Source organism: Dermacentor andersoni, chromosome 7 (genome assembly GCF_023375885.2).
Source record: "Dermacentor andersoni chromosome 7, qqDerAnde1_hic_scaffold, whole genome shotgun sequence".
Classification (NCBI taxonomy): Eukaryota; Metazoa; Arthropoda; class Arachnida; order Ixodida; family Ixodidae; genus Dermacentor; species Dermacentor andersoni.
This window is the reverse complement of record NC_092820.1, coordinates 149317461-149342324: the sequence shown is the minus strand read 5'-3', so window position 1 is coordinate 149342324 and position 24864 is coordinate 149317461. Positions and strand designations below refer to the sequence as shown.

Below are 24864 nucleotides of genomic sequence, written 5' to 3'. Positions count from 1 at the left end.
CTCGTTAGCCGGCTGCGGCCGGCAGCTGCACCACGTGGGTTTGTTTTGGTTGGTTTCGCAGAGCGCCCGGTTTCAGAGGCGCGCTTTGAGAGCGTCCTAAAAGCCTGCGTTTGCACGCCAACTCATAGAGAAATCTTGGCTAGACTTAAACTGCTTCAAGTGCACGTACGTGGAAATCGTTCAATCACAGCGTTTTTAAATACCCTGCGTACTTATGTGTTCATCAAAGCGGGTGACATGAAAGGTCTCGTGGCTAGCGCGTACGTAGTGCTTTGGCTGCTTTATGAACCCATATGCGGTCATGTCTCGTCAGTCTGCTCCGTACGTCGGCTTTCCTTCTGCATTTCGTCTGCCAGATTTTTAAACTATTTTCTTCTTCCCTTTCGTTGCAGTCAAATCGCCGTTATGGCATGCACGGCTGTCACTCTAGCGTGGAGGCGAAAGAAGAGGAAATCCGTGCGCGCTCCGTTTCGCTGTTTTGGTCAGTATCCCGGAGTGGGTACGTGCCGATATATCACGAGGATCTTCATCTACATCTGCGCCGTTACGCCATTTTGCTTGGCACCAACCGACCAGCCGTTGGTCCTGCTGAGCGATCGAGAGCTCTCCCTTCAAAAGGACAAGTTTGCTGAGTGGCTGCTGACGAAGTGTGCCCTAGGTAATTTACATATACTTGTTCTTCGTTATAATGTCAGACCTAGAAAAAAATATTTCCCGGTTACCTCGGACATGCGTCTGCTCGTTGGGTTGTTTGGGCCGTTCGTTCCATACGATCACAGTACTCGGCGCACGAAGTCTTTGGCCATAAACTAGTTGGCACTGCCTGGAAGCAATGAATATGCTAGCAAACCAGTCATTATTGCAGGGATTGAAAGGCTCATAGTAAACTATTATTCTCGCATTCTTTCGTTTCGTCTGCTAATACTTCAGTGACTACAATTCTACATTTTCTTTCTTTTTCAGTAGTACGATTATGCAGGTTTATTTCATATAAACAGACAGTTCCTATATAGTATAGATTGAGCTTTGAGATATGAGCTGTGTAGGCTATGTATCTTTTAGTTCGCAGTCTGCATGCAAAATTTATTGTAATCATAACCATTCTTTTATATTGTCTTCTGAAAACTGTGACCTATGGGGATCTTTAGTGGAGGGTTGATTTCTTTCGGGTCTTTTATGATCAGGCTAGGTTATCGGCTTAGCTGATTATGCACCTTGAATTTGGGAGTGAGACGTCTGCCGCATCTGCCTTTGGTTTCATGGTGACATATATTTTAAGTGTAAGTGTCACATTTAAAGTCAACTGCATACTGCCCATAATTGAAAAATAAGCATGCCATTTGTTCATGCGCCCTTGCCGCAGGCAGCTGAACCCCGACCATGACTGATGTTAATACCACCGTACCAACAGGAGCACCAGAAGAGCGTGCACCAGAAGAGCGCGCTGCCCCTCCTGAGCCGGAGACCAAGCGGTAAGGCATTCGATTTTGGCGTTAAAAATGCTATACAAATGTGTTCCGGAGAAATCTGCTGGAGGAAGCGCTGGAGGGCTTCCGCGAAAGAAAAGTTTGTCATCCATCTTAATGCATCAGGCTCTTGCAAAGAAAGACATTCATAGATATTTTGAAAATCCGTGAAAGTCCATGGAAAACTTGGAATGTTTCAGGTTGTAGGTTTCTCTTTGCAGCTGTCTGCTCCAGTAACATGGACAAGAGATTGCCTTTGTTGGGGATGTAGAAAAATGCAACTGGCACATACATTTTGGCGCTACTGTTTTAGCAGACTACTGGGAAGACCACCGAAGGCAATACTAATTGTGATGCTCTGCTCAATGAAATTGTGTGATGGCCTCTCTCCATCGTGTAAAAAGGTTGTCGCAGTGATGCAGACGTACATCTCCAAGAAATTTCACGCATCGGAGGGACATTACGTCGCATACTGATTTGAACATGCTGTCACCAGATATGTCACCCACCACATGCAGTGCCCACATTTGCATTTTTGTCCTGGTGTTGTGCCAAACATATTGGCAAAATTTTTGCACGGCGATTTGGCTTGTCATGGCTGCAAATGGCACCAGAGAACACGAAGGATAAGCAAAGAGAAAGTGCCTTGTCATCGTCACATTCTCTGGCGCCATTTGCAGCCATGTCGGCTAGAGCTTTCTGCTGGCGCAAGTGTGTTACTCTGCATTGCGCATTTGCCCAGCTCATGGTGGTGCACCACTTATGGTTAAAAATGAAATCAAAATGCTGCAGGCTGGGGCTTGTCTCTTGTACATGGTTTCGTTGCAGGAGCGATGTATATGTTTTCCATGTTGTAAGACAAGCAAACTGTACCGCACGTTCGTGGCAGAGGCACAAAACGTGGCTGCACCACCAATTCCGTCGCAAGCTGAATCATGGGAGCTTAACTTTAGCTTTACAGTTATGAAAAAGGTCTAGTCCTAGAGGATCAGGAGTGTCAAAGATGTTGATTTCAGCAGGGGCCCCAAACATGTACGAGGTTGTCCATTAAGGTAAGGTGAGAAACGATGCTGATGTGTGGCTTTTTCATGTGTGTGAGTGTGTGTGTATATAATTTCATTTGCACTAAAGCACTCCGGAAGCTCGGGTATTTGAGGCGCAATTTTAACAATTCTCCAAAGGAAACTAAGTTACTAATGTACAAAACTTTAATTCGCCCAATCCTAGATTATGCTTCTCCTGTCTGGAACCCTCATAAGCAGTGCAACATTAACTCCATTGAGAGCATACAACGAAAATCTATTCGGTTCATATATCGTCGCTGTGATCACTATTTTTCACCCTCTCGTGCCTTATCATCTTTGAACCTAACCCCTTTGTCCATACGCCGTCACATTGAGTCATTGAAGTTTCTGCATGGCATCGTCAATTTTTCTTATCGTGTCTCACATCCCATATATATTCCTTTAGACATTCCTCGGTCAAGTAGGAGTCACCATAACCTTAATATTAAGCCTTACTTTGCTCGATCTAATAAATTTAGATACAGCTTTTTCCCACGTACTATTGAATTCTGGAACTTAATTCCCAGAACAATTAGGTCACTGCCATTAAACGATTTCCTGTTGAAAGTTAACCACACCTGATTTTATGTATTTTCTTGTTGTTACAGTGTATTGACTTATTCTCGTTTTTGTACTGACTCTCAGTGTTGCTGTTATTTTGAGTTTCATTTGTATCATCTGCCTTATTCTTGTGAATTTTTAATATGTTATTGTTTACTTTTTTTGTATGACTTATTTTTGTCTAACCCACTCCTGCAATAGCCCCATAAAGGGGCTGCAGTATGTATAAATAAATATATATATACATATGTAAAATGCTTGTTGTCCAGAGTCATTCGATTCTTGCCAGTAGCAGCGGTCATCGGAGTGGTAGTCTTGGTGGCAGGCCTTGCCTTGTTGCTGCTGTCCACCCGTCAACCCCCAATGAGGCTGCGGACAATTGTCTCAGACGGTAGTGGCCCCACTGGCAGACACACCACCACCAGCAAGTTTTCCTCAAAGGCCCCCCACGCCAAGCCTGCACACAAGGTTTCACACAAGGTCATTGGGCCTGCAAGTGTCCTGGCGAAAGTCAGCAGGCGCTACTTGCGTCGTACGCTGAGGTCTGTCGTACTTCCTCTAAACCTTTCCAAATTTGTTTGGAATGATAGCCTTACTGGTGCCTATTGTCTCCCCTGCGAGCCATGCATTGGTGACCCCAGTGAAAGCGCTAGCTTATTTCCCTTCTTTATATCTTTAATGCCAGGAGAAGAAAAACCTAATGAAACAGTCATAGTGTACCATGGAACATTAGCTGTCCTGGTACCATGCCCTGGGAATGCTGTCAAGTTAGTGGGTGGACAAGATGAGTGGCTTTTGTTAGGGCTAGCGTATCCCAAGATGTACAATGTAACGCCCCTGATGGTGTGTGTCGGAAACTGGCAGCAACGTAGTGATGAAATAACCAACAGGGTGACGTGCGCTTCAGTGCATGATAGGGCCATTGTGCTTAAAGAGGAGGCTTGAGAGGCCAGGAATTTAGTAAGAGTCAGTAGTAGTTTCAATACCCAACTCTGCTCCCGTGTGTAAACTCATTTGTTACAATGGAGAACCAATAGCTGTGATAAAGCCAAAGAACTGCACACATAGTACATGATGTTGAATCTTTCTCTCATGAGTCAAGATAATTGTTCGTGCTGCTGGAGAATTGGTGCTCTTTTTCTTCATTCCATTATCATGCTTTCGTGCTGCTTTCTGTTCGTGCAGCATTCATGTTACTTGCTTTCATCCGCCAGTTGGCAAACGTCCAGTTGAGTGTTGGGTGACAGTGTTACTGGAAGTCATGAAGACTTGGCTGACTTAAATTTCAACATTTCAGGTTTCTCTCTGGAAAGCCCCACCTGTCCGGCACAAAGTACAGCGAAGAAAATATTGCCGACTTCATCGTTGATCAGTTCCGCAAGCATGGACTGGACACGGCTGAGAAAGTGCCCTACCGTATTCTGCACCAGTATCCCGACCTAAAGAATCCAAACAAGGTAGACCATCACATCTGTTCGTCGAGATATTTTGATGTGTTTCTTGGCGCCGATTATAGCTCTCGGATGCGACACACAGTAGTGCAGTCACACAAAAAGGGCATTCTCCGCACTTTGTATACGATAACGCCAGGTGGCGCTTGAGCAACATCTCTTGTCGTAAGCACACAACTACTACACCAACTCCTGCAATTTCTTGGGCATCATGTGGTGTGGGAAACTGAACGCTGGGAGATGCAAATGTTTTGCGGGAAAGACAAATATTAAGGGATGCGAGGGATGCCCCCAAAGTTTTCTTTCTTTTTTTTATTACAGTGGTGCGTATTCAGTAGGACATTGTGAACCACTCTGCAGGAGGCACGAGTGGAAGCTTTTTTCTTGCAGTGCGAGAATTTCTGTGTATCCCATGGCTCCGATTGTTACTAACATGTGGCCGAGTCTTGTTTCCGTTAAGTGCATTCCTTGCATGCATATCTTTGCAGAAAGCTTTTTCAGAGTAGTTCAACAGACAAATGTACCGATGAAATTAATCAGTGTAAGGCATTGTTATACTCTATTCAGGTGCAGTTGGTGGATGCAGAGGGAAAAGTGCTTGACGAGGCAAAGTTTCAAGAAGACCCTGTTCCAGGTGACCACACCCACACCGTGGTGCCTGGCTACCTTGCATATGCACGACCGGGCACAGTTGAGGTGGGTGCCTGCTGAAGTGTCTGATAGACCAGGCCTGAAACGCTATGTAGTCAAATTTCTTCAGTTTTGCGCATATAGGAGATGCAGAACTGGTTCTAATTATGCGGTGTCCCATTTACAAGAGCTTAATGTGTATGGGTGCCTTATTCTTTAAATTAATTGAGGTTGTGGCGTCATCTGCATTGCCAACTACAAGCCATCATCATCGTTTCTTCGATTGTGTGGCTTGGGTCGCACAACAAAGGACAATGTGGTCTTGTCACTGGCAACGATGGGACACTGTAGCTATTGCTCTTTTGACCCACCTGTTTCTTAAATAATTCTAGCTATGACACCGTGCTGCATCAGCCTCCATTGCTCCCTTCTGAAGTTAACTGTATCTCTTATTGCCATCATTTGGAAGTGGTACTGTCATTAACATTTGCTGGCATGAAATTTGTAAGCAACAGTGAATTAATAAACCTGATCATGCAGTAGGAGGCGTAGAAACAGGCTCTACTTTCAAGAAATGTGCCAGTCCTATGCAATCCACAGAAGATTCACAGTAATGACTGCGACTTTATTGGCTCGAACATTTCTTTTCCTTTTCTTTCATTTAATCTTTCTTGCACGCATTCTGCGTGAGAAGTTATTGTTCATTGTAAGCAGTCATAAGCACATTATAATCGAGGGCAGATACCGGCAACATTCACGTAAATAAAGCGTCATATGTGAGAAATGGTGTGCTGACCGCACTGTTTACTTGGTTTGTACATTTCACATTTTGCACACCAGGGGGCATAACGGGGCTCACGAATTCAGGTGACCCGTGTGGTTTTACATGGTGTATTTAGAGCACCTTCTTTAGCTCCACAGTTGAGCATTGAGTGCGGCTGATACCGGTTACATTCAGCATAGGAAATCAATCTGAGGCAGAAAAGAGCTCACAGCAGCTGCTATTGCAAATGCTGTGATCTTGGATCGTTCACATGTGCTTGAAAGTAATGGCGGATTGCCTGATACCCTGAGGGAGCACAAACGGGCCGATCTGGCCCATGTGCTTTGGGAATGCCAACGCCATAAGGAAGAAGGACCAGAAGGAAGAGGGAAGACAACAGCAGGACCTTCTGAAGCGGGGCGCCTCGCTGAGAGATGGCAAGGCGCCCTCCTCAGCGAGGCACCCGAAGACCAGGAGTGGGCCATCCAACGGGCCAGGGCCGTTGCCGAGGATCTCGGAAGATTTTCCTCGGGTGATGGACCCCTGGCAGCCTAGCCCCAGGCACCAACAGCAATAATCGTTGGACAAATAAAGTTTATTCCTATCCTATCCTATTCTATCCTGAGGCACGGAGTAGCTACTTTTGCCGGCCAACATAATGCACATGCAAAAAGGTGGGGATTCCCATGCCGACATGTTGAAGCCTTGCACACACAAAGTACATGCCTGAACGTCTCTCTTGCGAGCAAAGCATTGTTCATGCTCCACGAATAGGCACCCTTTTTCTTCGTTGCAGCCTGATGAATTTGTGGGAGGTGGACAAGGACGTCTAATATCTGTGTCGAATGCTAATAGCCGGTGACTTTTTGCAGGCAGATGTGGTGTACGTTGGCTCCGGCACGTACAAAGATCTGGACCTGCTGGAAGCCAACAATATATCCGTTAAAGGTCGCATCTGCCTGGCACGATACGGTGGTGGGCATCGTGGTGGAAAGGTATGTGCTTTTGCGTAAACCGCGAGGGAATGTTTCAACATGGAGTCCCCCATGCTACTTATTTTATTAAAGGTAATTTAAAACACAGTGCTTTCTTCACCACCTGTGCCATGTATTACTGCCCCTATAGAGGCCTGGCTTTCAGACTGATGGTTTGAAATCACATCAATTTTTTTCTCTTTCATTTCTTACACGATTTCATTACACGATTACATTCTGCTTAGTAAGCTGTACCTCAGTGTAATGAACGTGGATATAGCAAAGTAAATTTAAGATGTTTCTCGTTGATATCAGTGCGATGACAAATATATGCTTACAATGAGTGTAGGATATAACGAATATAGTTTCATGTTGAGGGTGACTTCGTCATCACAAGGTTTGACTTGCATGCTTTTATACATCAGTGGCACAGCATGGTAAAAAGCCCAGTGCGATTATGATGTCGCATACTTACCTGGTGCAAGAGCGTTATTCTCGGCTGTTAATTTTTGAGTACATTCCTTTCAGTGGATGCTGGTTGCCTGAGCCAGCAGGCGGAACAGCCATCGCTCTAGTGAGGCATTGCGCCTACCGACGTATCAGGCATAAGTGAAAGTATTCCCAAAAGCGATCTTTTGAGAATATGGCTCCTGGTCCCTCCTGTGACCATGAATGCCGTGTGTACACTCTTCACCAGTATGGAGAAGAATAGCTAGTGTTCAAACACCGATCCTGGCAAACTTGCAAGGCACAAGGTCACTCACTGCTGTTTGCTACGTTGCTAGTTCTCGTGTCGCAGAATCCTGCTTCTTTGTTTCTTTTTACTCCTAAGAGCATTGCTATGGCATTGCTGTGGACGTGCGGTGAACGTGTGTCGCCATGGTCACCGTGACAGATCACCGTGTGCCAAGAACGTGGCGGCGTTGGAACCATTCTCTTTCTGGAACCCTCCTTACCGAACACGACAAATTTCTACCCAAACTCGACTGTTGTGGACGGCTCGGCGCTGCAGCGAGGGGCCCTGTTCACATTTGCTGACCCCGAGACGCCTGGCTACCCGTCACTTGGTAAGCCTGCACTCGTCTCGGAGGCCTTGTGCAGGTGAAACGAAAATTGTAAAAGCGTTTGTTTGCCCACTGAACCCACTTCACGGAAGCTGGGCTTGTTGCCCCTATGCGATTCTAGGACCCCATAAGTGGTGGCACGTTGCAGTCTGATGCGCATGCATTGTGTGTTTTGGAGCAGTGACAATGCACAATGATGCTAGATGAAGTTGATGGTGACCTTGTGATGTAACTGTTGATGACAATGACAGCGACGCTCATGATGATGAGTCTTCTTTCAAACGCTCTTCACATTAACAGCCATTTCTAGATGGTTCTACTGAACATTTTTTGACGAAGTGGTTTCGCTATCCACGTATCGCAGAGAGCATAGCACGTACGGGGAGATTGAATTATGGATATATGCCTAGCAAGATACAGTGTGATACAGTGTGACCCAATAATAAAATAACTGAAAAAAAAACAGGATGTAGATGATGTGCATTTGTGTAAGATATATAGGGTGGTCAATTTTAACCTTTACGGCATTTTTAAACAACGCGTGTTCGGGATAACATGATTCTAGTCCCTGGGCTGGATTATTCAGAGAGGCGGGCATTACTAGCACGATAAATCGAAACATATATTCAACTAATTAACAAATATTTACTAATTACTCCATAATTAATTAATTCACTGCACATATGGAAATTTACGAATTGTAGCCGGTGTGCTTGCAAGGTGTATTCAGTTGGAATTAATTTCCAGAATGACACCAGTTTGGAGATTAGTGCCATCAAACGTGCCTTAAAAATGCACTGTTGTTCCACTTGCTTTTTTAACAAAGTGCATCAAAATGCATTTTGTTAAAGAAGTAAGCGGAACAAGCATGAAAGCAACTTGAACGCCAATGTATTTCGTCCCACTATTTGAGAAATAGTATCTCGAAACTGATGTCGTCCTAGAAATTCATTTCAAGTGGATACGTCTTGCAAACTCAGTGGCTACAATTCGTAAATTGCAACATGTGTGGTAAAGTAATTGAGAAGTTAATTAGTGAATTATTATTAATTAGTTGGAGACACGTTTCGATTCCTTGTGTTATTAATGACCGCCTCTTCAAGTAATCCAGCTCAAAGAGAAGAAATATTTCCTGTCATAGGCGACTTTTAAAAATTCTGTAAAACTTCAAAATTATCAGCCCATATATTTAAGAGTTCTTAAATTATCTTCGACTACTGTAAAAAAACAAAAAAACTTGCAAGTCTTTGGCTCCAACAGTTTGTAGAATGTATGTTTTTGAGTGCAATGCTACAAACTTCTTTCTGGTGGGCTCTCTGGTGGCCACATAAGAATCTTTGTATTTTGCATGCAGTTGAACTTTGCTATAACAAACGCAGATAAAACGAATTATCGGATATAATGAAGTGAATGTAAACTTTTCTGCTTACACTGGCATGCAATGAATATATGCTTACAGCGAATATCGGGTATAACAAAGGCATTTCCGTGCTGGATGCACCTTTGTTATACAGTCAAACCTGAATATAATGGACCCGGATAAAGCTAATTGTTCTCCGTATTTGATACGTGAAACTTATTGACTGATACTCATAATGAACTGGACATTAGATATACCAACTGGGTGTGCCCGCTGCCAACGCCATCAAGCCCTTGAATGTGAGGGACCGCCTCGCTTGATGCTTCAGGACACTCTGTCTGGACTGAACTATAGAAGGTATACACAATTTGGTTCATCGAGGGCACCATCCTTAGGGCATCCTTGAGAAACCGAACTGGTGTGCCCTGGTGCAAGGATGATTGGATAGAATGGTGCACCAGGGTGGTGCACCACCATGTGCGCACTGGTGCGGTTTGTTGAGGATGCCATTTAATGATGCTGAGAAGCAGTTCAAAACGCAGTTAAACATTACTACCTACTGTACATTGTTTCATATTCAATAAATGGATTCCTCTCTTGCTTCTTTTCTCCACTGGAAATAACAAGTCTGCATATACTGAATGCATCACAAGACTTCATTTAGGTTCATTACAGGCAAGTTTGGCTTTATCAAGTTACCTGGTATATTGAACTATCTTTAGCCCATAACTCTGTGTGTTATAACCAGCTTCGACTGTAATAAGGTTTGACTGTAGTCGGATAGGAAGCCAGAGAGCTGGCACTACCTGTCAAGACTTTCATGCTGTGTTAGGTCACATTCCCATTCGACACAATCTGCTTCCAGATGGAGTTTATCGTGACACCAATAGCAGCGAACTGCCTCAGATCCCGGCCCTTACTGTCAGCTACAACTTTGCGAGGAAACTGTTGGAGTGAGTACTAAACTGCCTGTTCAAGGTTTTTTTTTTTTTCGACATGGCATTTAAATGGGTTTGTCGGCGATTTTAAACCAGGACTAAAATGACTCGTTATGAAGGGTTGCTTTCAGTAATCCAGACTGACCAAAGCAGTGTGGAAAGAGCATATCATTTGATACAACTAATGGAAACATATGTGCATTTTTTAACATTCTGGTGTGCCTTTTGATCACTCGATGCTATTTCACAATTTGCACTGGATTTTTCTATTGCATTCTTGCATCATTTGATCAAAGTATAAGCCTCGTAACCCCTTAACTGCTGAAGACGAGTTGTTCTAGCATTGTAATCTTGACATATAAATAAATGTTACACAATGTCTTTTGCTAGTTTTTTTCAACAAGAGCATTCCTGGTATCACAGAAAGGCAGTGAAATGCTGGCTAGAAAAGAAAAAAAAAATCTGCACTTGTAAATTTTTATGCGATTTCTCATGGCAGTCAAGGGGTTAAACTAACCATGTAACATTATATTGTCAAGCAGCTTTCCATAGAAGCAACAGAAGCAATGAACAATCTATGATGTCATATTGTCTTAGTCAAGGAATACGGTGTAGAGTCTAGAATCTAAGGAAAAGGTGGTTCTTGCAGATAGCGTTGTAGTCTGTTGGTACTTGACTTGCTTATAACTTGTGTTAGCAATTTATGCAAGGAAAGCACTTAAGTCCATGTGAGGTAACGACAAAAGCTTGCACACCGTGTGACAACATTATTGTAAATGCTGGTTTGCTCATAACAAGACCTTGAGAACAAAAAAATTAGGCGTGAATTTGTAGCTTTAGGGCGAAGGTATCTATCAGATACGGTGCTGGTGCACTTGTATAATGTGTACCATACACATTTATAGCATGTACTGCTTCAGTTTATTGCTGTATGTCTGTAAAACCTGCTTCGGCAAGGATGAAAATTTTTTGGGACAGCACAGTCGAAGTATAAAGGCAGTCTTCTCTGAAGGTGTGGGTGCATTTTAACAATTGTATGATCTACACTAGTGAGCAAACTAATTTATTACAGTTTAAGTTCTATTTAACGAAGTGATGACCATGCTCGAATTACTTTGTTAAATCTGGAAGTTCGGAAAATCGAGAAAGGGATTGTTCGGTCCTTCGAAATCTAAAATTGTAACGTAGCGACACCCAAAAAGCTGCCACAGCATTGTATTTGCCGCTAACGCATGCCTGCGCATGTGAAAAGTAACGTGAAGCTATGACAGGCTGCCGATATGCAAAGAGGCAGAGAATGGAATAGTACAGTGATTGTACAAGCAGGCCGAGCGAGAAAGTTGCGAGGAGACAATCGGTACCGTCTGTCGCATAAACCCTGAAGTAACAAAAGCAATGACCGCCGCCCTTAGCGGCATCTGGTATGTAAGAATGCTGCCAACTGCTGAGTCCACTGTTCTATGCATGGGCTCGGCGGGCAGCCTCGTGAAAATAAAGCTAGGGCCCTGACTAGGGCACGTAGATGTTTTAACGCGATAGCATTAGAGCGCACACTCAAAGAAAAACCCACCTGTGTCAAAATTAGAAAGGAATCACCACTTTTTTTAACCATTTATTTCAGGAAAATCTTCATTAAATCGGGTTCGGTGGCCAACTTAGCTTTGTTAATTTGGGTTGATGACAACAATGAACTCTATGGGTACCTGACAGGGAAGGTACCCATAGAGTTAGATTGGGGACTTCGTAAAACCGAGTTTCGTTAGATCGAGATTTAACTGTGCTTAATGTATTTGACCTTATTGATGTAAATGTAAATGCAAATGTAAATATATGAAATTAAAATCAGCTATTGTTCAAGCCTTGTCTCATTGCCAGAAGCCCTCAGCAACAACCTCCAAATTTTGGTTCTCGCGTTTGCCAAGTTTAAGTTGAAGCATTTTAGAGCAGTAATGGGACATATTAGACAACATGTACAGTAAAGTTAAGGGCAAATCCGGTTATTTCAGACATCGACGATATCAGGGAACCATAGAACATGTCAAGGTCACTACTCAGAGTATGAATTGAGGCATGTTGGGCCTCCCACCCCTTTTTGTTTGCGCCGTGCAGCCAGATGGAGGGCGAAGTTCTCAACCTCAGTGGCGGTGCTCGGCGAACTGGACCCATCAAAGGTGGCAGGTGAATTGGTTGTTTATAATCTTACTTGCTGAGGAGGTGTTGCTGGGATAGTTGATCGGTTGCTATTGTTCTGAAGGCAGCATACTCGTTGGCTCATGGACGATCACAAAAAGCAGACAAACATGCATGTTGAACTGCAACTGCAAGCTCACTTACCATTTATTCTTTTTTTTTTCAGTGTGATGGCACTTAAACGGGAGCTCTCTGGAAGTTTCAGTGTCGTTTGTTGGCAGCGACCGCTGTTTATTCCTTTTGATGTGTGGTTGTATTAAATGGGAAAGCAAAGGTAGTGCGAAACAACAAGGACGGAGAGGAAGAATATTGGGCACCACAAACTTATTCGCAACTAACAGTTTATGCAAACAAACAAGGATTTAAAAGCAAGCAGAACCAACCGCACAGTTGCCACATTGTTATGGGTGAAAAATCAGAAAAAGAGACCAATACCAAAGGGAAATAAAAATGACACCACAGTGCAGGCGTCAAAATGCTAAAGGTGGTGACCACATCACTCATATTCTCATATAATTCATCACTTTCAGCATTTTGACCGTGGATTCATGACAGCTCGCTCAAATGTCAGCCTTGCTATTAAATGGGAGTTCTCCTTGCAGCCTTAGCGTCTCATTGCCAGCATTTGACTTGAGATTAGAAGCTTTGCAGGGGGAAGGCATTTGGAGACAGATTGTAGTGTGAGCTGCCAGAACTTGAAGTTGAATGAGAGTTTATTATACTAGGGTAGAAAGACAGTGATCGAGTGAATGACGAGAAGTGCCAAAGCACAGGTACTGGCTGCTTGCTAATTCTGTTGAATCTTTAACATGCATAAAACTTATCTCAAGCTTGCTGTGTTTGTCTAAATAGATGGCACCTTTTCGCACCTAACGTAGTGCCTATCGGCCACCCACGATTGCTACGTATTGCTGTGTCAACTATGACTAGATTTTCTGTTAGTACTTCGTATGGTTGTGGCTATGTGTACATCTGATTTTAGTATTTCTCGTAAACTAGTTGTGAAAATGGGTGCACTGGTCTGGGCTTTGTCGAGTGCTCTGTGACTTGTGTTGACCTCTCCTAGGAAACTGCGGATTGTCGTGAATAACAAATGGGCGAGGCCCATCGTCTACGATATCATCGGCACCATCAGAGGCCGCTTGGAACCTGGTGAGCATGCCAGAATTCTGGTACTCAGCGAAGCGTACAAAATGTTCATATTAAAAGAACTGCTTAATACGAGTTCCGTTATTGGACTCTTGTTGGACGCTGTCACCTTAAAGGACAGGTTGAATGAATTGGTGTCATTTCTAACAGAAGTTTATTGTATGACCAGCAGACATTACGTAGAAGTGTTCCTTTCAAGGCTCTTCTAATGAATTGGTGTTTTCCCTAATCCCTTCTGGTGCAAATGAATTCTGTCTAATCAAAATTTGGTTTCACCACATTAAATTCTTGCATCGTCAGAATCATGAAAGGTGCACCGCTGAAGAAGTGATTGGGCATTTTCAATTTTTCAGCGAGTTTTGTCAACTTTACAGAGTGCAGATTCCTTGCAAGAACTCTACAGTAAAGTCACATATGAGAACATCAACTATTTCATGTCTTGCGTACTTGGAAAGCACTTATCCAGCTGCCTGAAAAAATATGACTGATTTGAAACATCATGAAAAACAAGCAAAGTGAACCCACTACATGAGGACATAATGATGCCAAGAGCAAATACTTGGCCATCATCCTTTCAGCTTGTTTTACTAACAGACTTTACATATATATATTCAACCTTGCAGCACAGGTCCAATCAGAAATGTTTCTAGATGTATGCAACGCATTTTAAATATCATTATTTTTGTCTGTGCTTTCAGTTTTGGTGCACCATTTTGGCATCCACAATTGTTCTTGCAGCACCTGAGCAGCACCCAAGCCTACACCTAAGTGTTGCGCAAACATCCACAGAAAGACAGGGTTTATCAGGCATTTTTCAGTAGACATTTAGAATGTGTACAAGCACTTGTGGATTTTAGTCTAGTTGAGATTAAACAGAAGTACGATCAAATAATGCAGAGAATAGATAACCAGTTAGCAACAAGTAGAGTGCCAAGGGAAGGGAAACTCTGTCAAGTTTGGCAGAGAATTAGATGCAGTGATGATACCATGAAATTTGTTGGTTCAGTCAGACCTCGACATAACGAGCACAGATGTGTAACTAATTGTTGGATACACTTAAGAAAATATCAAGTTGTGTTCACCGGTATCATATAACGAATAGCATTTAAATCAAAAATATTTTCTGTGCAAGATGCAACTTTGTTTATAACGTTGTTTTGACTCATAGAATACACCAAACTCTTGCAGGACAGAGATAACAGAAGATAGTGGGCAGATGCTCTTTGGCTGTAGTGGAAGTCAGTTTGTAGCCATAGCCAGTAAACCTGTACGACACTGTTGTTGGTATGTAGCAGCACAGGATGTAAATCCAAATGCCAAGCTGTTTGTTGAGGCCGCGGAAATACTTTTCTTTTTCTTGGATCTCATGGTTCGTTAATTTCTGACGCCATCTGTGCAAATTTTTTCGCTTAAAGAAGCACCCTCATGAATCTGTAGAGCTCCGATTCGGTTGCTGCTGATGATCATGTCAGACAAGCACGTTAGCCAAGTCATTGTACAGTATGGAGCGGGCTTGCGCAGATCGGTACAGCATCACGGGTACCCATCACGACGCCTGGGGATTTGGCACCATCGACCCGTCGTCGTCGACCGCCAACATCCTCGAGCTCAGCCGGATGTTGGGTAAACAGCTGCAGCATGGCTGGCGACCACGGCGCACGGTTGTGTTGGCGATCTGGGCCGCGGAAGAGATTGCCATCGCGGGATCTGGCGAGTGGGTCGAGGTGTGCACTGGGAGCATTCTGTCAGCTGCACCAGATCCCTCTACACTCTTAAACTTGATATAAGCATCACTCAGTGCCACATTATGCAGTATACTTGTTGACCATCACGAAACTAAGTGAAAAAAAAAAAAAAAATTGTGCTTGCTGGCGGCTGCATGAAAGTGCATTTCTCACTCTGTATTAGGTTTGTTGAAGATATAGGTTTTTTTTTCATCAAAATTGTACAGGAACTCAAGTCATTAAGGGTACTGTTTCATTGTTGTAAAGTATCCAAAAAGTTTTTGCATTTCTGTAACTTAATTAGCTGTAACTGTAACATAATTAGGCTGTATTGTTAGTGTAATGGCCATGCGAAGTGTATCCTTGCTCCATTGTCGTTCTTGTAACTAGAATCTCGCAGTGGATTCCCTATGACTTGGGAGTTAAAAAGGAGCACGAAATTGCAGGGATGAGAAAGGACACAGGAGAGGTGCAGGAAAGACTGCTCAACAATGAAATTTGCTAAGACCCACTACTAGCCAAGTGCCTGTAGTTCTTAGGTTTAGACACATGTACGTGTAAGACAGACTTTGTGGCAACAATCAAAACAGGTGTTATGAGAGAGCAAAAATGCCTGTTTTGTTCGGAACGCCCATCAGGTGGCCAGGCTTCCATCTGCAAAAATGTCACTAAGTGGTACTGCAAGCTATTTTTATTCAAGTTTCCAAGCACTACAGGCGTCATTCTCTTCTTTTTGTTTTCTTTTCATCTTTAGGAGAAGCTGCTCCTTCTCAACCGAGGAGCCGTGGGCTACATCAACGTAGACAACTGTGTCTCCGGTCAGTGAATCGCTTACAATCGTGAGATTCTGCATTTTCAAGAAAATCTGAGATCTGTGAAACTCTCACACATAAATGGTTTGCAGATGTGCGTGATGCTGGGCCGGTTGGTTCAATATGGTCACGGTAATTTAGTGCAGGAAACGAAGGCTGACTTTTTTTTTTCCTTTTGTTAAACTTTATTGCTGCTTAGTTTTATCATGGGCGACAGGTGCTCACAAAAATCGGCTCTCACTGACACGTGTTTGGTTATGTTATCTTATTTGCTCTCATTGCAGTAAACCCTTCAGTAGTTAGTTGGCGCTTTGCGGTGTGCGTTCTTTTCTCTGTCACTCTTCCCTTCTTGTGCTGTTTTACTGTCAAAAGTTGCAGGCGTGCGCTTGCCCAAAATATGTGGAATTTTGGAAGCCCGATGTTTCGCATGCATGGCCTCGTCTGTCATCTTTTCCTCGCTTTACCTGGAGCTTTTAAGTAACTTCTGCCGACTGCGCAAAATAAAGGTTGGAATGTGTGCATGAAAGGAACAAGCAATGCATGCTGTGATGACTGGAAAATCACGCTTATCACTGAGATTTTGTTTGCATAGCAAAGAGTTCTTGTCCCCAATTGGGGTAATTGTTTTTTTTATTATTACTTTTTTAAAGCCTGAAACAGCGACATTTAAGAGTTTGAAAGCTCTCGGTCTATGTGTAGCTTTATTTTTTTTTTTTTCAGAACGTAAAATCTCTCCCACCCTCAGAAAAAAAAAGTAACTTCACAAAAAGAGAGAGAGAGAGATGTTGAAAGTGTTGGATCTAATCTACAGTCCAACGTGTAAGCTGCTAATACCATGTGCTTTCACATTCTCCAGGGATCATGTTCTTCGCCTACGCCTCGCCTGTGCTGAGAAGCTTCCTCGTGGAAACAACCAAACAGGTGCATATTCCTTGTGCCCGAATTTAGCACCAATAATTTCAGCGGGAAGCATGCCTGTGAGGACTCGTCAGGAACGTGCAGTGGCTCATACGGAAGAGAGAAGATGGATCACGCAAATGAGGTGACAGCTCAAGCGCTGTGCCGATCCGTACCAGCATTTGACCAATGCAGTTTGCATGCTGCTTAGTGTCCAGGCCTGCCCCCTGCCAGCATCCTCTTGCCATCCTTGCATTGTTAATCAAAAGCATTTGCCTCCATATTCAGATTCAGTTCCCATAAATTTAGACTGCATGGGTCTTTCTGCAAACGACTTGGGTCTTGCAGGTTTTTGTTGATGCCACTGTTGTGATAGATAATTAATAGATAATGCACCTCTTAATTTGACAGTAATATTTGATCTTTGGTGATGACTGAAGCATCTGCATGCAGGTCCCATTCAACGGTACCCAAACGTTGCACGACTACTGGTACGACTACGAGCATAGCATCTCGAAAACAACCAAACCCCAGTGAGTACTTATGTGGGGACCGGAACTGGCAGTCTCTGAACATTGACAACCTATGGCTCGCACAAGGCAAAATTATGGGAGCTCTGGTAGTGGCAACAAAATTGTTACTACCACAGAGTGATTTATTATTGCGTGGAACAGTCTGGCATGGAAATGAAAATTTATTTATTTATTTATTTATTTATTTATTTATTTATTTATTTATTTATCAAGTGTGCCAGTACTGTAGTGGTTATAACTGATACAAGCAAAATTTCGTGCTTGTTAATCTTTGTAGCTTTTCTGTGCTGTAGCTGTAAACTATATTTGAAATCGTGAATGCAACAGTTGAAGGCTAGTCTCAAATATTTTTGAAAGCAGCAATAGCAGCCAATGCACTTAAAACACTGTTTTACCCACCAACGTGTCTAGGGTGTACCTGACCCATGGAGGGATGGACAACTCTGCCTTCAACTTCCTCGCTGGCGTTCCTTCAGCTATCTTCACCTTCCGAGCCGACAAGGTGAGTCGTCTTAAACCATAAGGCCCTGCTGCTACAGTGTTCATTGAATGATTCCCCGATGACGTGCTTGCAAGAAAGAAGCGGGTTGCAAAGTATATTGACTTGAGCAACGTCGTTGATTGGCCCAGTAGGCAATTTATCTAGCACACAGCATCGTGAAAAAGGCAAAGGGCATGCCGAACGCTCTGTCAAGAGTAAAAGTATGAATTTATTGTAAGCCTTTAGTAGCATCTACCAAACCTATGCAGAAATTTTTTCAGGAAACGTTTCATGGTTCCATTTGTCTTGCTAATCTGCGCCCACTAATGGACCCACTAGTCCACCTTTTATTTATCCCATGAAATGCACACTTTTAATCAAACACTATCAAAATGTCAGACACCATCATTCGCTTAGACAAGTGCAATGGCCCTCCTGCATGGAGTCTAAAGTCCTGTAGGAAAAAAATGCAGTTTGCTAGGTAAATAAATAACTGCTCACCGTAAATGCGTTCCCTTATAGCCATTAACTGGGTGCTGCCATTTGACTCTTGCCACCACTTGACTAGCTGCCTCCACCGCTACCAGAATCCCATAACATATTTTATTATTGTAATGCCACATGTTGGAGACATTTTACAACACTGTCTTGAATAGTGGCTGTGCTGTGAATTATGCGAGCCGACCAACATCACTTCTTAAGCATAACTTCAACTAAAATAAAATCTACAACCACTTGTAGATTTTCTAGAACATTAGCAAAATATTCCTGACAATGTTTGCTTTCCCCTGTGACCGATAAAAATGGTCATATTTGTGTCCATTGAATGGCGACAGCCTCTGACCAAGAAGAAGCGGTTATAATTAGTTAACGAAAATTTTTCTATTCTTCGACCTTGTAAATAGGTGGGGACAATCAGATTCGAGGAACTGTAGTAAATTAACCAAGTTTTTGCCAGGTCAGCAGCTCTCTAATGGCAGTGATCGTAAATGTAGAAAAAAAAAGCTCATGTACTTATTTTATTAATACAGTGCCCCTCTGCAGAGAGTGTTCAAACTAGGCTCCTATTCGTCCTAACATACTGCCTTCGAGACGATTCGCCTGTTTGAGACCTGGATCGATCCAATGCAATTGCGATTGTCCAATTGCAATGCATGCTCACCGACCTGGAGAGGCAAAGCAGAAGGGTGGGTCTAAAAATTAATCTGCAGAAAACTAAAGTAATGTTTAACAGTCTCGGAAGAGAACAGCAGTTTACGATAGGTAGCGAGGCACTGGAAGTGGTAAGGGAATACATCTACTTAGGGCAGGTAGTGACCGTGGATCCAGATCATGAGACTGAAATAATCAGAAGCATAAGAATGTGCTGGGGTGCGTTTGGCAGGCATTCTGACCAAGAAGAAGCGGTTATAATTAGTTAATGAACATTTTTCTATGCTTCCACCTTGAGAATCAGATTCAAGAAACTGTACTAAATTAACCAAATTTTTGCCAGATCAGCAGCTCTCGAATGGCAGTGATTGTAAATGTAGAAGAACAAAAAGCTCATCTACTTATTAATACAGTGCCCCTCTGCAGAGAGTGTTCAAACTGGGCTCCTATTCGTCCTACCACACCGCCTTCGAGACGATTCGCTTGTTTGAGACCTGGGTCGATCCGACCTACCACTTTATGGAGGCGTGCACTCGATTCAATGGGATGCTGACGCTGATGCTCGCCGAGGCAGAGTTCCTGCCCTACGACTTCCGCACCGTCGCCGAGGAGATGCAGAGTGGCATCTCCAAGCTGTCCAAGTTCCGCGAGCAGCTCGACGCTCACGGGGTGCCCCTCGGTGAGCCAGCAGTGGGGTCTGGTGCGCCGACGTTGAGGCCGTGTCATTTGCCTCTTTAAATTACGGTGGAGTTTGCCTCATTGCCACGCATGTGCATGCCAGATGAAAAAAGTTTTATGCATCCTTTGAAGTCGTGTGGCCATAAAACCGTGGCGCAATTTTATGAACGAGAGCTGGTAATGCACTGGTGGCAGAACAGGCGTTGAACACCGCTAGTGTAATGTGAAATGACCCCGATTGTGCTATCGTGTCATCCGGAGGCATCGTAATAATAAACAAAAAGACACTACAAGTTGTTTAAGATGGATATAAGGAGACTTTGGAGAGCTCGACAATGGCTGGCCATCTGTGCACATCATAGAATTCATCTTGGCAGAGAGAAAACTGACCAGCTGTAAATGTAATGGCCAAGTGTAAGCTTGTGTTTTACCTTATCTATGTGCTTCTTCTTTAGAAGATTCACTTCTCCATTATTGGTTCTTCATGCTGGTTCTTAAGATGTGCAGTATGGTCTACTGTTAAAGAGAAAATCTCATTAGTATTCAACCAACGTTAACTTGAACGTATCATCAATTTCACCAGAAAGAAAGTTGGTGTGATGCGTTTCGTAGACCTCCATTGGCAAAAAGTATTGCCGATACCCTTGCGTCAGAGCCGAACTATAATCTATGCTGAAATATTAATTTGGTGTTCCATTTAAGAATTGCTTATCATTTTTGGTTTCATTCATACATGCTGCATGCAATGTAATGTGTACTTCCACAGCCTACCACATGACCTTCAAGGGCAATTCATTTAACCTTGACTGATTAATCCTCTCAGTTTACTGAGATACGCACTTGCTTCGATGGTATGCTAAACCGATGGTCACCTAAACTGACTAGTTATCTTTCTGTTGCCATGCCTCTGTACTGAAAATTTTCAGAAAGCTTCCTTAAACCTCTTTCCTGTTTTTTTAGTGATCTTTCTCATATTCTTTCATACATTTTTCTTTCTCTCTCATGCACTGTGCAACTCTGCTTCTGTGCTGAAATGACATTGTTCTGCCATGTTATTTTGTTTTGCAATCAATTTGAACCTTAATGTAGCACATAGATATAGTTGAACCTCCTTATAGCAAAATCACATATCTAATATATTTTTTACACATACTCGCCGATAGTGTTAAAAAAAATGCAAATCTTCTATTCATTAAATTAGATAATTCGTTATATCAGTGTTAATGATGTCGAAGTTCAACTGTATAGCAAAATATTCTACACAACCAAGCAAATCTAAAATGTTTGTCACTGACATCACCAGCAGGTAACAAACATATGCTTGTAACTAATATTGGGTACAGCTAAGGTATTTTCATGTTTGCCTGTTTACATCGCCTTCCTGTGATACATTAGTGCTGCAGGGCAAGTCTGTTACTCACTCCATTTAAGTTGCACTAACTATCAGTCCGGTTTATTTCCGATCCAGACTGGCTGATCGAGGAGAGCTCTCTGTACAGCAAGGCAGCTCAGCAGTGGCACAACTGGCTGGAAAAAGCGAAACTAGGGTGAGCGCCCTGTCGTCAGCTGAGCTGTGTCAAGTACTGTCTCGGAACTGATTTCTTGTTTGCAGTCGTTGGTTTTACATCTGCAATGAGCTAGTCTTGCGCAATGAGCTTGAGCTAGTCCTGAATCCCAAGACTAGCTCGAGATTTCTGTCCCCTCGAAATTTGCTACAAAACAGACTGGCATTGCAGTTCCCTAAATGTTCCCAGAAGATAGTGTGGAATGAAATTGAGCGATGTGCCAATTTATTTCATAGCAGGTTTTAGGTATGGATGTCTGTGGACTGGTTTCTGCAAAGTCCTATTCGGGAATCCCTGTTTTGGGTTTCCTAGAACCTTGTGCCTTTTAAATCTCAATGTACTCAACCCTTTCTCTGCCATAGACGAGTATGGCTGTCACTGGAATTTGTACGAATACTACAAATAGCCAACATGAGTACAGTCGTTATAAGGACGAATACCTTGCAGTGTGAACAGCTGACGAGTGTGCCCGTCGACTTGTTTCTAGTTACAGTTTTCGAAACTAGATGGTGGTGCTCGTCAGTGTAGGTTAGAGTTACTGTATATATATACTACCAAAGATACCTTTGGTAGCACATACAGTAATTCTGATGTCGATGGCATTGTGTGTAGCCTTTCTTTTTATTAACAGGCTGCTTGAGCACTTGCACTGAAAACGTGGCAGGCCTGCATGCCATAGTTCTGGGAAATTTGGTACACTTTCGTCACATTTCGTATGGTACGAAAAAGGTTAAAGGAATACTGACGCGCGTTTTAGAAGTTGTAAAAATTCCACCACACGATTTTTGCACATAAAAAAAAAAACGACACTTGGCAAGTAGGAAGTTTGGAAGACATTTCTAATTTGATACAGTTGACTTCCGTTAATTTGACCCTGACGGGACCGACAAAATTGATTGAACTATCCGGTGGGTCGAACTAAACAGGATGCAGAAAAAAAACACGCAGCAGAACCGACGTAACCTGTTGGAATCTACATACAGCGAAGCTTACGAGGCAGCGATCACGCGCGCCTTCTCTGGCTCAAGGATGCCCCGGAAGAGGATCTCTGCAATGCGGTGCACGTTTGAATGTTACCAGCATTATAAGGGTTGAAAGAGGCAAGCTGGCTAGTGGTGCCATTTTTTTTGGGGTACCCGACCTCCCATGTTGATTTAGTATTGTGTCCGATTGCACTGCGCAAGAAATTTTTGGCCCAGTTTTCCTGAAAGAAAAAGAAGCACCTTAGAATCGGGTAAATAGCACAATCAGACACTATGAGCTACAGTTGTTGCTTGAAAAATCCTCCAAGGGCAGGCCAAAAACAGCCATTTTTGACAGGAGATGGCGTGCATTCAATGCAGTCATTGTCCACTAAGCTCCACCGAGACACACGCTGCCACTAAAGGTCACCGAGGTCACTGAAAGGTTACTGAGGTCACCGAGTGGTTCGGGCACAGGCCTGCGCTGACTGGTTAAGTTCAAATTATTCGGCAAAGGCCAATTTTAGGATAGAAATAACAAAATGTTTGGGCCCATAGAAATACATGGGCGCCGGCCGAGATCGTGTTAACGAAAGTCTACTGTACTAAAGTTGGTATCAAAATGTCGGACCTGGCATCATCAACATTATCATGACATCGTGACACGGAGTGAAATTTGCCGACATTGTACAGCAATAAAGTTGTGAAGATGTTGCTTGTATGAAAATAGAGTGCTGCACGTGTTTCTTCTGGAGCCAGAGTGACGACGAGAATGGAGCGACCCATTGTGTCACGAGATCGTCCACGACCTTGGTGCCACAACAAACTGGTTCATAGTCAACTATAACAGTAAAGTATTTAGAATGTTCTAATGCTTGCCAGCATTCTCTGTAACGTTTAGACTGTTTGTCCTTCATACAATGCAACAAAAAAGGAGCCAGGCTGAGAACATGATTTCATATAATGGTGTAGAAGATGCAAAATGATAGGACACATTTCAAATATAAGCCAACAAGCCCAACTAGGTGTAGTTAAAATGACACGTTAGGTACTGCCAGATGACCTTTCAAGATTTTCAGGCCATCTGTTTAAAGAGGGCGTGATGCCCTATTTGCGGCAGGGAGGACGACCGCCGGCGGGTCAACGACCGCATGATGCTGGTGGAGCGTGCCCTGCTGAGCCAGGCACCCCTGAAGGGCCGGCCGACATTCCGGCACCTGATCTTCTCGCCCCAGCTGGCCAACGCGTACGCGGGCACGGGCTTTCCCGTGGTCCACGACCTTGCTTACCAGGCCGGACGCCTGCCCGTCGCAGAGCAGGAGCCAATCTGGGGCCGCGTGCGGTCCTACATCAACAGGGCCTGCATCGCCGTGCGAACTGCCCGCATCCTGCTCAACCCCGACATGGCAATACCCACCGGAACTCATTTGAACAATACTCATTTGAATGAAACGTAAACAAAAAGGGAAAAAATTTTTTTGGTTTGAGCTCACTGTAATTTTCTCGACATTCATTCTTTCAACTGGCTTTTCACAAGAGGTATTATTGTTCAGAACACCCGTACCATATGCTTCCAGGTGTGTGAATGTTTAAATCTCGAATTGCTTGTAAGGTACTTTAAGAAAAGAAAAAAAGGGAATAGGTTGAGCTGCGTTAGTGAACTACCGTTCTACAATACCAAGAAAAGCCACATTACTGCAAGAGGAGGTTCGGCAACCAAGAAGGGACGAAAAAAACAAAATCAAATATGGATGGCAACATTCCCTTGAAGGTCTCGCACCACCTTATCATACCTCATGAATCATGACATGAATTTTCATGGTGGCTGCTAGGGCTTAGATAACGTCAAATGCTATTTGCATTTTTTTGGGAACTTCCCCAGTCTGCAGCATGACCCTATGCAGCATGGCTGCGCCTAACCTCTCTCCTGCCAACTTGGATCACTAGGTACGTGCTACTGGGTAGGTATGGCTGCTCTTCAGTGACCCTCTATCACGTCGCCTTCGGTCAGTGGGTATGTGCTGCTCTTCACTAAACCTCTCCGACGCCAAGTTGGGTCACTGGGTATGGCCGCTCTCTCTTCAATGACTCTTTCGTGCTAGCTTGGGTTAGTCGGTATGTGCCACTGTGCATGTGGCATGGATCAACCTACAACCTATAAACTACAACCTTTGTCCGTAAGGTTTTGAGACTGAGTCCATGTGTTTAACATTAAAATCATTTGTGCAGCACCGCTTCAAAATAGCCTCCCTTGCAGTCTATACACAGCTTCCAACGCTTCTTGAGGTCTTGAAAACAGTTGGAAAACGCTTTTTTTGGCAGGGCTGTCAGCTCCTTTGTCGTGGCATCTTGAATGGCCTCCAAGCTCCCCATCCAGCGACCTTTTAGGGCTCTCTTCACACGAGGAAACAGGAAAAAATTGCATGGGGAGAGGTCAGGAGAGTATGGCA

The 24864-nt window shown here is 43.5% G+C and overlaps 1 protein-coding gene across 2 annotated transcripts; it reads left to right on the top strand.

The window, feature by feature from the left end:
* The first annotated feature begins 4 nt into the window (after positions 1–4).
* Positions 5–24614, top strand: LOC126533626 (N-acetylated-alpha-linked acidic dipeptidase 2-like). Of its 2 annotated transcripts, none has more exons than XM_050180788.3 (19): positions 5–165; positions 393–658; positions 1364–1472; positions 3361–3633; positions 4389–4548; positions 5110–5238; positions 6808–6930; positions 7805–7976; positions 10199–10286; positions 12381–12449; positions 13528–13613; positions 15132–15334; positions 16089–16152; positions 17003–17067; positions 17497–17576; positions 17988–18078; positions 19636–19888; positions 21356–21434; positions 23535–24614. In XM_050180788.3, exons 3-19 carry the CDS (start codon positions 1381–1383, stop codon positions 23869–23871), a joined length of 2364 nt encoding a protein of 787 aa, XP_050036745.2. In that variant the 5' UTR covers positions 5–165; positions 393–658; positions 1364–1380; the 3' UTR covers positions 23872–24614. The 2 variants fall into 2 exon arrangements, with proteins under 2 accessions (XP_050036745.2, XP_054928202.1); XM_055072227.2 differs by having other exon boundaries at positions 5–260.
* Positions 24615–24864: the final 250 nt, after the last annotated feature.